Genomic DNA, 14,451 nt, shown 5'->3' with positions numbered 1-14,451 from the left:
TTTGTATTCCAGTTTCTTCAAAATAGCCAACCTTTGCTCTAGTTACTTGAAATGATTTTCACTTCACAGGTGTGCTCGAAGCTCATTCAGAGAATGCCAACAGTGTGCAAAGCAGTAATCGGAGCAAAGGGGGGCTATTTTTAAGAAATTAGAATATAAAAACATGTTTTCAGTTGTTTCACCTACTCCACATATGTTCATACATAGTTTTGAAGCCTTCAGTGAAAATCTACAATGTAAATAGTCATGAAAATAAAGAAAACGCATTGACTGAGAAGGTGAGTCCAAACATTTTGCATGTAATGTATATAAAAACATTTAGAGCGCTGTATAGGTGTAAAAGAGCGACTCCTGTTACTTCCATTGTTAGCTGACTTTTGCTAATGTTTATTTACGATTTAGAATGCATAAAGAGAAAAACATATACTAAAGTATTATTATGAATGACAGGCAAAATTCCCCAAAAAGTTCAGTTCCCCTTTAAATTAAATGCGTTTACGAGCTTGTAAAAAACAGTCCTACCTGGAGTGAGAGGAGCGCTTCTTGACCTTTTCATAAGGTTCATCCAGTGAGGACTCACTCCACATTTTAGGTTTGATCGGCGATTTATCGTAATCCGTGCGTGCATAGTGCAGGTGCCGCAGTCCATCCAGGGATTGCGGCGGTGGGGGACGACTGTGAGACGGTGGCCTCGGGGGAAGGCCTTTGTGAGGCGAAGCCATCGGGGAGAAGTTGGGGGTACCGGTAACTTGAGGATCATCGTCATCCAGGACCAGAGCGTCAGACAGCGAACTGTCTTCTGAGCCAATGTTAGCCTCTGCAGGACAGAAAGATAAGAAGGGATCAAAATATGATGCAACCATCAGTTATTTATAGGCCCGTTTTTCATTGTTATTGGTGGCTTACAACAAACCTTTAACAGCATGTTGCAAAAAAAAAGAAGTTTATTTGTTTTACCACAAACACATTGTTACTATTTCGAGAATTTCTACAATGTAAATATTCATGAAAATAAAGAAATCCCATTGAAATTAAAAGGTGTGTCCAAACTTTTGGCCTGTACTGTATTTCACAATGTATAAGCATTCCTTTCATTATGGTTGAAATCTATATTTTTTGATGTTATTTTTAATTGAATGATCAAAATGTATAAATGTGTTTTTGATCTCGTGTGTGGCCAAACAATTTAAAGTATTTTTTTCTAAACTAAACACAAAAAAATATGGATTGTATCACAATATTTTGTTCATGAAATTAGGAATGATTACGTTTAACTTGTTTCAATACATTTAAACTTTGGTAGATTATAACACTGTTTGGCTCAAACGCCATCATCATTACACAAAATGTCTGCTTCGCATTATTTGACAAAATAGCCATATATAAATCATAAAAAATTATTTGGACAAAGTATTGGCAAACAGAATGCTAAAATGTGAACATGTTTTTCTTCATGTCAGCAACAGTTATCAGTCGCGTGATTAGTCAAATTCTGACATTTAAATTCCCACATTTTTTTTTTTTTTTTTAGATATGTTACTTAGCCTTCCTAACATGATCTTGTTGTAGTCCTCGATGTGATCAGCATCAATCTGAAAGTGCCGCTTCTTTTGAGACGCCGTCTGTCTTACATGAGTCTATAGATCAGAGGTCCCCAAACTACGGCCCGCGGGCCGGATCCGGCCCCCCAGTGTCCAAAATCCGGCCATCCGGCCTACGGGAAGTTCCAATTTTTAAAAAAAATATTATTTTTAATTTGTCCTTTCTAATCCATTTTCTACCGCTTGTTACTCTGAGTCTCCTAGCTGCTGAGGCAAATCATATCGTCCAAAAATGCATTTTCCTATCAGTAACGTGACTTCATCGCGCTCGGAATATATATATATATATATATATGTATATATATATATATATATATATATATATATATATATATGTATAGATACATACACATATATACATACATGCATATATATATATATATATACATACATATACACACATACATATATATATATACATACATACATACATATACACATACATACATACATATATATACACATACACACATATATATATATATATACATACATATACACATACATATATGTATATATCTATATACATACATATATACATACATACATATACATATATATACATACATATACACACACATACATATACATATACATATATATATACACACACACACACGTATACATATATATACACACATATACACATATATATATATATATATATTTAGTATATATATATATATATATCCATCCATTTTCTAACGCTAATTCCCTTTTGGGGTCGTGGGGGGCGCTGGTGCCTATCTCAGCTACAATCGGGCGGAAGGCGGGATGCACCCTGGACAAGTCGCCACCTCATCACAGGGCCAACACAGATAGACAGACAACATTCACACTCAAATTCACACACTAGGGACCATTTTGTGTTGCCAATCAACCTATCCCCAGGTGCATGTCTTTGGAAGTGGGAGGAAACCAGAGTACCTGGAGGGAACCCACGCAGTCACGGGGAAAAAGTTTGGGGACCCCTGCTTTAGATCATCACCATATTCATGAGCTAATTAGCATGCCCCTTAATGTATGATTGTAGGAAGGAATTCTTCTGTGCGCAATTCACTGCAGGTGTGCTTTATAGTGAGAAGAGTGCTTACAAACGTGTGCAGTATGGCTTTTTAAACCAGATTTTTGTGTGTATACGTACATTCTGAAGTCTCAGTGTTTACGTTGGAATCCATGCAGTTTTTATGAATGAGGTCCCGGGTGTCTATTAGGACATCGCTCAGTTATGTTTGTCCTTCATGGAATTCATCGACTTAGAAATCATTCAGCCAAATCCATGCAATCTCGTTAATTATTTACAGTCCATGTTGAAATGTTTCGCAGCTCCCCCCCCCAAGGACTGCTGTGTTGCACACACTAACAGTTTCCACCCTAAACTTTTAAACAGCTTTACAGATCCCCCGTCCAAAAGCAAAACCTAGTAACTCACTTCTAGCTGATTTTGAGAAAACAAAGGAAAACCAATCTATCTTGATGCTGTCTTACAAAGATCTACAAAGTCATCAAACGTATAGATGTTTTCTTGAGCTTTCATTTTCTTGCCGATTGAGCCATGGGTTGAATCTGCTCTCATGAACGTGTGCCCTTTCTCCAGATATTTTATTACAATCTTGGGTGGGCCCCATTCTGCGTTTGCACATTGGGCAAGAGCCGTGTACAGCGTCCAGTTTTTATTTTGACCTCCACAGTTATCTGCCCAAAAGAGTATGCAAGGGGAAGAATCAAGAACAATACATTTAATGAAGGTGCTTGCAACGTCCTGGGCCAATCTTCCAAATATCCCCTTGTGTCATAAAATCACATAATCAGGTTGATCGTCGGCCCCCATTCGTGCAAATGTCTCATTAAAGACAATAAGGCAACTGACAAAGAAGCTCAGATTGGTCCCTTGAGATACTAGGTTTTTCTGTTGTATCTACGCGGTTATGTGGTAGTTGCTAAGTTCTGCCATGCGCGTAACAGCTTACTTACGGAATATATTACAATATCGCATCCACTAATGTAAGCATATCACCTAAGAACTCCAAAATTATTATCAGCTCAGTTTTGACCAAAATTGAGTTACTGGGTTTTGTCTTTGGACGGGAGAGATGCCATGACTTCCCTGCGGGCAGCATGTTGTGGTAAAGACAGCCACCTAAAGTCGTCGTAGATGGCGTCCATTTAAAAAAAGGATTTTATTTATCCAAAAGGACAAAATATGGCGTCTAATAGCGTCGCTTTAATATACTGGTACCTTCTATTATAAGCGATGCCCTCTGTGTCGGCTTCTTCCCAGAGCGAACCCGGTATTCATTGATAGAGTTCTCAATTTCCTGAAGCTTCTTCAGCGCGTTCAGATAAGACGTCTTCCTTTGCTTCTTCAACTTCTTGCTGCTGACGTGAGGATCGCTGGCAAGGCGCCTGGCTGCCTCGGTGATCTGGGACTGAATGGCGAACTCCCGCTCCAAGCGCTCCAGCTCCTCTTCCTAGGACAAACACACGTATGTGCATGCATGAGCCAAACAATCCTCCTGACAACAACACAGGCAAAGACAACCCGCTTCATCGAGTTACCTCCTCCTGATCCAAAAGCAACAAGGTTACTTCACAGACACTGTAATTCTCCCGTGTTTCCTATTTGGGTGGACACACATGTGGACACGCATTGCCAGAGAAAATACACTGCAGAAACAATTTAGCTTTGTTGCATCAGATTTTCTCACCGCTGAAGACTCCTTATAGAAACACTCAACCAATCCAATAATAACAGAATCGCGTCCATATAAACCCCTTATTTTTATGAGACTTCCTCTGGGATTTGTCAAGCTGCGATCACTCTGTCAAAACATCTCAATCCTGGTGCAAGTATATTTACAAGTATGCACTGATTAGGAGGGCATTGCACTGTACTGTGTAACATATTTTTAGTACTACAACAGTTCTGTTTTCATATCATGTCTTTTCACGTTGCATTCACTTCTGAGTGGACTACCTCAGTCTTTAGGAATCTCTCTCACGAACATCTGCACAGTGCAGTATTGTGTGTGAATGAGTGTTCAATGTTCCGCCGGCCCTGTCAGGTTTGTGATAAGAGTCCCTGGAATCTTTTCAAAGCATACAACGTCTGTGACGGACACCCATGCTTGTACAGATGCAGACGTGCAAAAACGACCACTTCCTGACGAGAGAACCCTGCCAGACTATTTTTAGAAGTGCCGCGGCTCTGATTGAAATGCAACCGTGGCACATGAAAAGGTGGTACAAGAGATATGTAGCTCAACTAACGCGGTCAATGGGGTGCACCATCTTAAAGGGGTCATTTCATTGTCCATCCATCCATCTTCAACCGCTTATCCGGAATGGGATCGCAGGGACAACAGCTCCAGCAGAGACCTCCAGACTTCCCTCTTTAGAGCAACATTAGCAACTTCCTACTGGGGGATCCCGAAGCGTTCCCAGGCCAGAGAGGAAATGTAATCCCCCATCTGGTCCTAGGCCTGCCGCGGGTACTCCTCCCAGTGGGACGTGCAACGAGGAACTCCCTAGGGAGACGCTCGTGAGGCATCCGCACGAGATGCCCGAACCACCTAAGTTGGCTCCTTTCCAAGCGAAGGAGCAGCGGCTCTACTCTAAATCTCTCTCGGGTGACTGAACTTCTCACCCTATCTCTAAGGGAGATGCCAGCCACCCTTCTGAGAAAACTAATTTCGGCCGCTTGTATCCGCAATCTTACTCTTTCGGTCATGACCCACACCTCCTGACCATAGGTGAGAGTAGGAATGTAGATAGCTCGGTAGACCGAGAGCTTTGCCTTCTGGCTCAGCTCTCGTTTCGTCACAACAGTGCGGCAGAGACTGCAATACTGCCCCAGCTGCTCCGATTCTTCGGCTGATTTCCTTCTCCATCTTTCCCTCACTCGTGAACAAGACCCCGAGATACTTAAACTCCTCCACCTGGGACAGAGTCTCGTTCTCTACCTGAACTGTACAAACCATCGGTTTCCTGCTGAGAACCATGGCCTCCGATTTGGAGATGCTGATCCTCATTCCAGCCGCTGAACACCCGGCTGCGAACTGATCCAGTGAGAGCTGAAGGTCACGAACCGAAGGTGCCATTAGGACCACATCATCTGCAAAAAGCAGTGACGCAACCTTTAGCCCTCCGAGACGTATACCCTCTCTGCCATGGTCACGACATTGCCTAGAAATCCTGTCCATGAAAGTCACAAACAGGATAGGTGACAGAGCGCAGCCCTGGAAGAGACCAACCCCCACTGGAAACGGATCCGACTTACATCCAAGCACCCGGACACAACTCTTGCTTTGGTTGTACAGAGATTGGATGGCCTTCAGCAGGGTTCCCCTCACCCCGTACTTCCTCAGCACCTCCCACAAGATCTCCCGGGGGACACGGTCATACGCCTTCTCCAAATCTACAAAGCACATGTAGACTGGATAGGCATACTCCCAGGCCTTCTCCAGGATTCCCGCAAGAGTAAAGAGCTGGTCAGTTGTTCCACAACCAGGACAGAATCCACATTGCTCCTCTTGAATCTGAGGTTCGACTATCGGCCGGACCCTCCTTTCCAGTACCTTGGCGTAAACTTTCCCAGGGAGGCTGAGTAGTGTGATACCCCTGTAATTAGCACACACCCTCTGGTCCCTCTTTTTGAATAGGGGAACCACCACCCCAGTCTGCCACTCCCTCAGCACTGTCCCAGACTTCGACGCAATGTTGATATATCATTAATATTAATATTAACATCATTTTTTTCTTTTCTACTTTCAAAACTCAATCTACGGCAGCGGTCTGAACTCAGTTTACCTGGGGGCCACTGGATGCAGAGTCTGGGTGAGGCTGGGCCGCAAGAAAAGATTTCTTAAAACATTTTTTGCATCCTTGTCAGCATGTCTAGTTGTATAATGACGTTTCAAATTGTATTCCTTGTGCACCGCAACTTTCTCTGTGCAAATAAGACACGTCAGAGTCCCCCTGTGCTCAACAAGAAATAGTGCATCTCCCACTTTTTCTGGAATTGCTCTTTGCTCATCACTAACCTTTCTCTTCACTGCAGGTTTTGAAAAAATAATTGTTTGGGGTAGTGAAATATATTTGTATTTAGCCGACACACAGAGAATAATGTTATTTTCGCAATGTATGGGCGATATACAGTATTGACATACTCGATATATCGCGGGTTTGTCTCTGCGCGATATAGAAAATTAGTATATCGTGATATTCGAGTGCATCGTCTGGCGGTGGTTTGGCTTCAAGCGGTAAGAGGTTGAACAATTATGCGGCAAAAGCGTTGCTACAAAAATAACCACCACGGCGAATGTAGCATCATTTGAAGAGTGCTTGAAACCGCATATCAACATCTCCGTTAGGTGCCACACCAACAAATTGCAGAAGCAACTATTTCCAGATCAACACCGTATGAAAAAAATAGTCAATAACAGAACGAGATAACATCCGCAGGAACCTACCACATAACGAAGGACATATAGTATTTGATTTCCTATAATGCAGCTCATTTTTATTTGACATTTATTGTCACTTGTGTGACATCATGCACAAAAGTGCACTTTATATGTTTTAAAATATTGTAGTGGCATTCTGTACAAAAAGGGCACTTTAATTTAGTGTTCTTTTTATATGTCATCTTAGTTATACCATGCACAAAAGTGCACTCATAGATTGTTTTAAAATGTCTCTGACAATCTTGAAATTTCTGTTTTGAAATGACATGAATGTTTGTACCACTGCTTAATAACTGTTTAATAAATACAGTTTTGGTCAATTGACTTAGTTGTGACTTCCCTCTGAATGAAAGTTTAAAATGAGCATATATTAATGCAGTATGAAGAAGAATGTTTTAATGTAGACACATAGAATTATCATACTGCTATGATTATATGCATTAAGTGTTCATTCTAAGGCAAAATATGGAGATATATATCGTGTATCGTGGCATAGCCCAAAAATATCGAGATATTAATAAAAGGCCGTGTCACCCAGCTCTACCCCTAATACACAACAACAGGCACTAATAGGTAAGAAAAGTTGGTTTTGCATTAAGTCCCCATAACATGACTTAAATGTATAATCAAAGAGCTTCAGATTCACCTCCCCCTTAGGAATAATTTTCTTCTCATCCAGTTTGAAGGCGGTACCGATCTTCCGCCTCACTGTAGGGGGTTCCTCTCCTGGATCTAGAGGATATTCCTTAGGAAGTTTCCCTGTCAGTTCCTGCAACGATACGTTCAATAATAAGATATAAAAAGTGCCATGGTTAAATTGCTTGTGTTTTCTCATACAGCCTCTCTGATGCAAATGCTCTTTAATTCCTCTAGTCTCTGCCTCAGCGTTTCCTCCAGAGCATCCTGCCGGGCCCTCAGTGCTGTCAGCATGTCCTTCTTGGCTGTTTGGGAGCTGTCTGATTCCTGAGAGCCTGCAGGGTGCAAAGAGCACAGTGGTCAGAAGCATGTTAGTGTTTGCCGTTGTGGGGGTTTTGGCCTTTTTTGAGGCGGGCTGCTGAGGGGAAAACTCGGACAGATTGTTCATGCACCTGCACAGGCCTCGCAGGATGTTTACAGGGAAGTGAATGGAACATTTCGAGAACAAAGCGGTTTGTTTCAAGGAAGAGTGGGGGGCAGTGGAGGACAAAGTTGGTGAGGCAACAATTCCAAAGGTCCTGAGGTAAGACAAACTATACACTCACTGTTGCTCTCTGAGAGGAACAAATAAAGGCTCACCTGCTGTGAAAGTTGCAGCAGAATGGTCATGTGAAAAGAAAAACATATCGCTTTAATTCACTAAATGTTGCTTTGTTGACTGCTGATGTATAGTATATGTATATGTATAGTTTAGCCATTAACAAACGCACATTACTTAAGTAGAGCTTTCACTTCACAGCTGCCAGATTGAATACGTATTTAAAGTGACCTCTTTCAAGCTCACACAAACATTGCCCACAAAATGCCAAAGCAACCATTTCCAGATCAACACCGGATGAAAAAAATAGTCAACAACAGAAGGAGATAACGTTTGCAGGAACCTACCAAATAGCACAGGACATAAACCATTTGACTTCCTATTATGCAGCTCATTTTTATTTAACAGTTACTTAAAAATCTTGTGTGACATCATGCACGAAAGTGCATTTTATTTGTTTTTAACTATTCTGTACAAAAAGTGCACTTTAATTTAGTGTTTTGATACGTCATCTTAGTGACATCATGCACAAAAGTGCACTCATAGCTTGTTTTAAAATGTCTCTGACCATCTTACACTTTCTGTTTTGAAATGACATGAATGTTTGTGCCACTGCTTAATAACTGTTTAATAAATACAGAATTAGTAAATTTACTTAATTGTGGTTTCCCTCTCTGCATGAAAGTTTAAAATGAGCATAAATTATTGCAGTATGAACAAGAATGTTTTTAATGTAGACACTTTAAATCATCATACTGCTGTGATTATATGCATCAAGTGTTAATTCAAGGCTAAGGCAAAATATGGAGATATATATCGTGTATCGTGACACGGCTAAAAAATATTGAGATATCAATAAAAGGCCGTATTGCCCTGCCCAAATGTATATCGATATTCTTTATCGATATCAATATTCATTGGTACTCTTATCGCTACTATTATCAATTACTGTTTTGCACACTCTTGAAATTCTCTCGATGAGCTAACTCCTTCAAGACTGTTGGAAAACCATTTCAGGTGACTACCTCTTGAAGCTCATGAAGAGATTGCTAAGAGTGTGCAAAACAGTAGTAGCAGTACTTTCTGCTTCAAATGAGCAGTAGGTTGTGGAACAAATGACAAGTAAACAAACGGTATGATATAGGGATGAGCAGAAGAGTAGGGTGGAGACTCAAGGATGGTATAATTGTATGTATGTTGAAAAATCCACACCATAATAGTATGGTAACCATTATTACTTTCAACAAACTGGTTCAAGAGGTTTTACACTCGACTCTAATCATCTTGTCACTCGCCTAACTTGTTCAGCTTACATCAACATTGTTTAAAAATGCCATTCAAAAGCTGTCCTTTGACCTCCTCAACTTTTCATTCCCACCACCACTAAATTTAGAGGCCAGGGACTTTGGAGGATGCAAAAAGGAGAGAATGGGATGTGATGTGTACATAATGCTTGCGAGAAAACTCGGCATGCACAATTGCTGCCGTCGACAGCTGTTTCTGTCCATCCAGTCAGTCGTCAACCAACGCCCTACAGCAGCGGGGCCCCACACTTTTTCTGAAGGCCAAGTGGAGGGGATCTATCACATTCATATACTGCATATAATTTATATTTATTTATTTACAGTTTTAAAGAGACATTTTTGTTAACAAGTTAAAGGTGTTTAATAGAGATGTCCGTTTATATCGGGCTGCCGATATTATCGGCCGATAAATGCTTTAAAAATGTAATATTGGAAATTATCGGTATCGGTTCGGGAAAGATCGGTATCGGTTTCAAAAGGTAAAATTTATGACTTTTTAAAACGCCGCTGTACGGAGTGGTACACGGACGTAGGGAGGAGTACAGAGCGCCAATAAACCTTGAACGCACTGCCTTTGCGTGCCGGTCCTATCATATAATACCTATGGCTTTATACACACACAAGTGAATGCACGCATACTTGTTCAACACCCACAGAGGTCACACTGAGGGTGGCAGAATAAACAACTTTAACACTGTTACAAATATGCGCCACACTGTGAACCCACACCAAACAATAATGATAAACACATTACGGGAGAACATCTGCACCGTAACACAACATAAACACAACAAAAGAAATACCCAGAACCCCTTGCAGCACTAACTCTTCCGGGACGCTACAATATACACCCCCCGTTACCTCTACCCCCCACCTCAACCACCTCTCTCAGGAAGAGCATGTCCCAAATTCCATGTTCAGAGGCATGTTAAAAAAAACAATGCACTTTGTGACTTCAATAATACATATGGCAGTGCCATGTTGGCATTTTTTCCACAACTTGAGTTGATTTATTGGAAAACCTTGTTACATTGTTTAATGCATCCAGCGGGGCATTACAACACAATTTGGGATAATAATGTGTTAAATCCACAATGGTATATATCGGTATCGGTTGATATCGGTATTGGTAGTTAAGAGTTGGACAATATCGGATATCAGCAAAAAAGCCATTATCGGACATCTCTAGTGTTTAATGATAATACAAGCATGTTTATCACATACAGATTAATTTCTTTCATGAAGACAAGAATATTAGTTGGTGTATTACCTGATTCTGATGACTTGCATCGATTGGAATCAGACAATAGTGATGATAACGTCCACATTTTCTAATGGAGGAGAAAAAAAGTCCTACTTTCTGTCCAATACCACATGAAAGTGGTTGCTTTTTGGCATCTTATTTGTCCAGCTTCCATACTCATTTTATACACTTTACAATAAATACATTGGCGGCAAACCCCGTAGCTTGCTACCTTGTGCACGCCAACTTTCTGAGACTTCTATTTTGTTAGCGCAGGGAGGATGAAGCAGCGCTTTTGTTGTGAAGACAGGAACTGTGCGGTCAGTCTTTAGAGTTTTGACGGCAGGTATGACGCGAGAGTCTGTTGAAATACCGTATTTTGCGGACTATAAGTCGCAGTTTTTTTTCATAGTTTGGCTGGGGGTGCGACTTATACTCAGGAGCAACTTATGTGTGAAATCATTAACACATTACCGTAAAATATCAAATAATATTATTCATCTCATTCATGTAAGAGACAAGGCGTATATCAGCGTGACAGATTGTTTGGTAAACGTATAGCATGTTCTATATGCTATAGTTATTTGAATGACTCTTACCATAATATGTTACGTTAACATAGCAGGCACCTTCTCAGTTGGTTATTTATGCATCATATAACGTACACTTATTCAGCCTGTTGTTCACTATCCTTTATTTAAATTTCCTTTCAAATGTCTATTCTTGGTGTTGGATTTTATCAAATAAATTTCCCCCAAAAATACAACTTATACTTTAAGGCGACTTATATACGTTTTTTTTCCTTCTTTATTATGCATTTTCGGCAGGTGAGATTTATACTCTGGAGAATTTATAATCCGAAAAATAAAGTAAAAAGTGTTTCTTGCCTTCCAGTCGGTCATTTTTTCTTAATACTGAGCTCGCAGCAGCCCGCATTGTCCTACAAGACCCGCTGGTGCCGTGAATATCAATCAAGTGACAAAAGTGACGTCTTAGTGAAGATTAAGGATCGCTCATTTTTAGGTCTATTTTTTTAATACCTGGCTGGTGATCGACTGACACCCTCTACCATCGACCAGTAGCTCGCATTCAATGTAATGGACACCCCTGCCCTACAGCAATACCACTGTAGATAGATAGATAAATAGTATTGTATTTTTCGGACTATAAGTCGCAGTTTTTTTTCATAGTTTGGCCGGGGGTGCGACTTATACTCAGGAGCGACTTATGTTTGAAATTATTAAAACGTTACCGTAAAATATCAAATAATATTATTTAGCTCACTCACGTAAGAGACTAGACGTATAAGATTTCATGGGATTTAGCAATTACGAGTGACAGATTGTTTGGTAAACGTATAGCATGTTCTATATGTTATAGTTATTTGAATGACTCTTACCATAATATGTTACGTTCACAGTTGGTTATTTATGCGTCAAATAACGTACACTTATTCAGCCTGTTGTTCACTATTCTTTTTTTATTTTAAATTGCCTTTCAGATGTCTATACTTGGTGTTGGGTTTTATCAAAAAAATTTCCCCCAAAAATGCGACTTATGTATGTTTTTTTCCTTCTTTTTTACGCATTTTCGGCAGGTGCAATTTATAATCCGGTGCGATTTATACTCCGAAAAATACGGCACTTTATTGATTCCTTCAGGAGAGTTCCCACAGGAAAATTAAAATTCCAGCAGCAGTGTACAGAATTGAGATCGAATTTAAAAAGTAAAAAGTAAATAATGTTGGAATAAAAGGAAACAAAATAGAAAAAATAAATAAAAAGCAACAATGACAATAAAAGTATACATATTTTTTCGGGGTATAAGTCTCTCCGGAGTATAAGTCGCACCCGACGAAAATGCATAATAAAAAAAACAAAAAACAACATATATAAGTCGCACTGGAGTATAGTAAGTCGCATTTTTGGGGGAAATTTATTTAATAAAACCCAACACCAAGAATAGACATTTGAAAGGCAATTTAAAATAAATAAGGAATAGTGAACAACAGGCTGAATAAGTGTACCTTATATGACGCATAAATAACCAACTGAGAAGGTGCCTGGTATGTTAACGTAACATATTATGGTAAGAGTCATTCAAATAAATATAACATATATAACATGCTATACGTTTACCAAACAATCTGTCACTCCTAATTGCTAAATCCCATGAAATCTTATACGTCTAGTCTCTTACGTGAATGAGCTAAACAATATTATTGATATTTTACGGTAATGTGTTAATAATTTAATAATAATCACGACTTCCGGACGGCTTCGAAGCGATTCTGGACCACCATACGGCGCCTCAGGAAGGGGAAGCAGTGCACTATCAACACCGTGTATGGTGCGGATGGTGTTCTGCTGACTTCGACTGCGGATGTTGTGGATCGGTGGAGGGAATACTTCGAAGACCTCCTCAATCCCACCAACACGTCTTTCTTTGAGGAAGCGGTGCCTGGGGAATCTGTAGTGGACTCTCCTATTTCTGGGGCTGAGGTCGCTGAGGTAGTTAAAAAGCTCCTCGGCGGCAAGGCCCCGGGGGTGGATGAGATCCGCCCGGAGTTCCTTAAGGCTCTGGATGCTGTGGGGCTGTCTTGGTTGACAAGACTCTGCAGCATCGCGTGGACATCGGGGGCGGTACCTCTGGATTGGCAGACCGGGGTGGTGGTCCCTCTCTTTAAGAAGGGGGACCGGAGGGTGTGTTCCAACTATCGTGGGATCACACTCCTCAGCCTTCCCGGTAAGGTTTATTCAGGTGTACTGGAGAGGAGGCTTCGCCGGATAGTCGAACCTCGGATTCAGGAGGAACAGTGTGGTTTTCGTCCTGGTCGTGGAACTGTGGACCAGCTCTATACTCTCGGCAGGGTTCTTGAGGGTGCATGGGAGTTTGCCCAACCAGTCTACATGTGCTTTGTGGACTTGGAGAAGGCATTCGACCGTGTCCCTCGGGAAGTCCTGTGGGGAGTGCTCAGAGAGTATGGGGTATCGGAATGTCTTATTGTGGCAGTCCGCTCCCTGTATGATCAGTGTCAGAGCTTGGTCCGCATTGCTGGCAGTAAGTCGGACACGTTTCCAGTGAGGGTTGGACTCCGCCAAGGCTGTCCTTTGTCACCGATTCTGTTCATAACTTTTACGGACAGAATTTCTAGGCGCAGCCAAGGCGTTGAGGGGTTCCGGTTTGGTGGCCACGGGATTAGGTCTCTGCTTTTTGCAGATGATGTAGTCCTGATGGCTTCATCTGGCCGGGATCTTCAGCTCTCACTGGATCGGTTCGCAGCCGAGTGTGAAGCGACCGGAATGAGAATCAGCACCTCCAAGTCCGAGTCCATGGTTCTCGCCCGGAAAAGGGTGGAGTGCCATCTCCGGGTTGGGGAGGAGACCCTGCCCCAAGTGGAGGAGTTCAAGTACCTAGGAGTCTTGTTCACGAGTGGGGGAAGAGTGGATCGTGAGATCGACAGGCGGATCGGTGCGGCGTCTTCAGTAATGCGGACGTTGTATCGATCCGTTGTGGTGAAGAAGGAGCTGAGCCGGAAGGCAAAGCTCTCAATTTACCGGTCGATCTACGTTCCCATCCTCACCTATGGTCATGAGCTTTGGGT

General features: G+C 41.4%; 1 protein-coding gene across 8 annotated transcripts in view; it reads right to left on the bottom strand.

Moving 5' to 3' along the window:
• Positions 1-14,451, bottom strand: part of LOC133562911 (FERM domain-containing protein 4A-like) — a 182,992-nt gene that overhangs the window by 15,477 nt on the left and 153,064 nt on the right. For 5 of the 8 annotated variants that reach the window (XM_061916742.1, XM_061916739.1, XM_061916741.1 and 2 more), the window contains exons 15-18: positions 7,904-8,041; positions 7,713-7,835; positions 3,841-4,072; positions 523-817 (exon numbers count right to left, since the gene is read on the bottom strand). In XM_061916742.1, coding sequence (XP_061772726.1) covers positions 523-817; positions 3,841-4,072; positions 7,713-7,835; positions 7,904-8,041 — 788 coding nt within the window. The remainder of the gene's footprint in view (positions 1-522; positions 818-3,840; positions 4,073-7,712; positions 7,836-7,903; positions 8,042-14,451) is intronic. The other 3 variants (XM_061916744.1, XM_061916740.1, XM_061916738.1) reach the window with 1 other exon arrangement.

The sequence above is a fragment of the Nerophis ophidion genome, linkage group LG12, assembly GCF_033978795.1.
Source record: "Nerophis ophidion isolate RoL-2023_Sa linkage group LG12, RoL_Noph_v1.0, whole genome shotgun sequence".
Classification (NCBI taxonomy): Eukaryota; Metazoa; Chordata; class Actinopteri; order Syngnathiformes; family Syngnathidae; genus Nerophis; species Nerophis ophidion.
The sequence above is the reverse complement of the archived record's forward strand: the minus strand, read 5'-3'. Positions and strand labels throughout refer to the sequence as shown.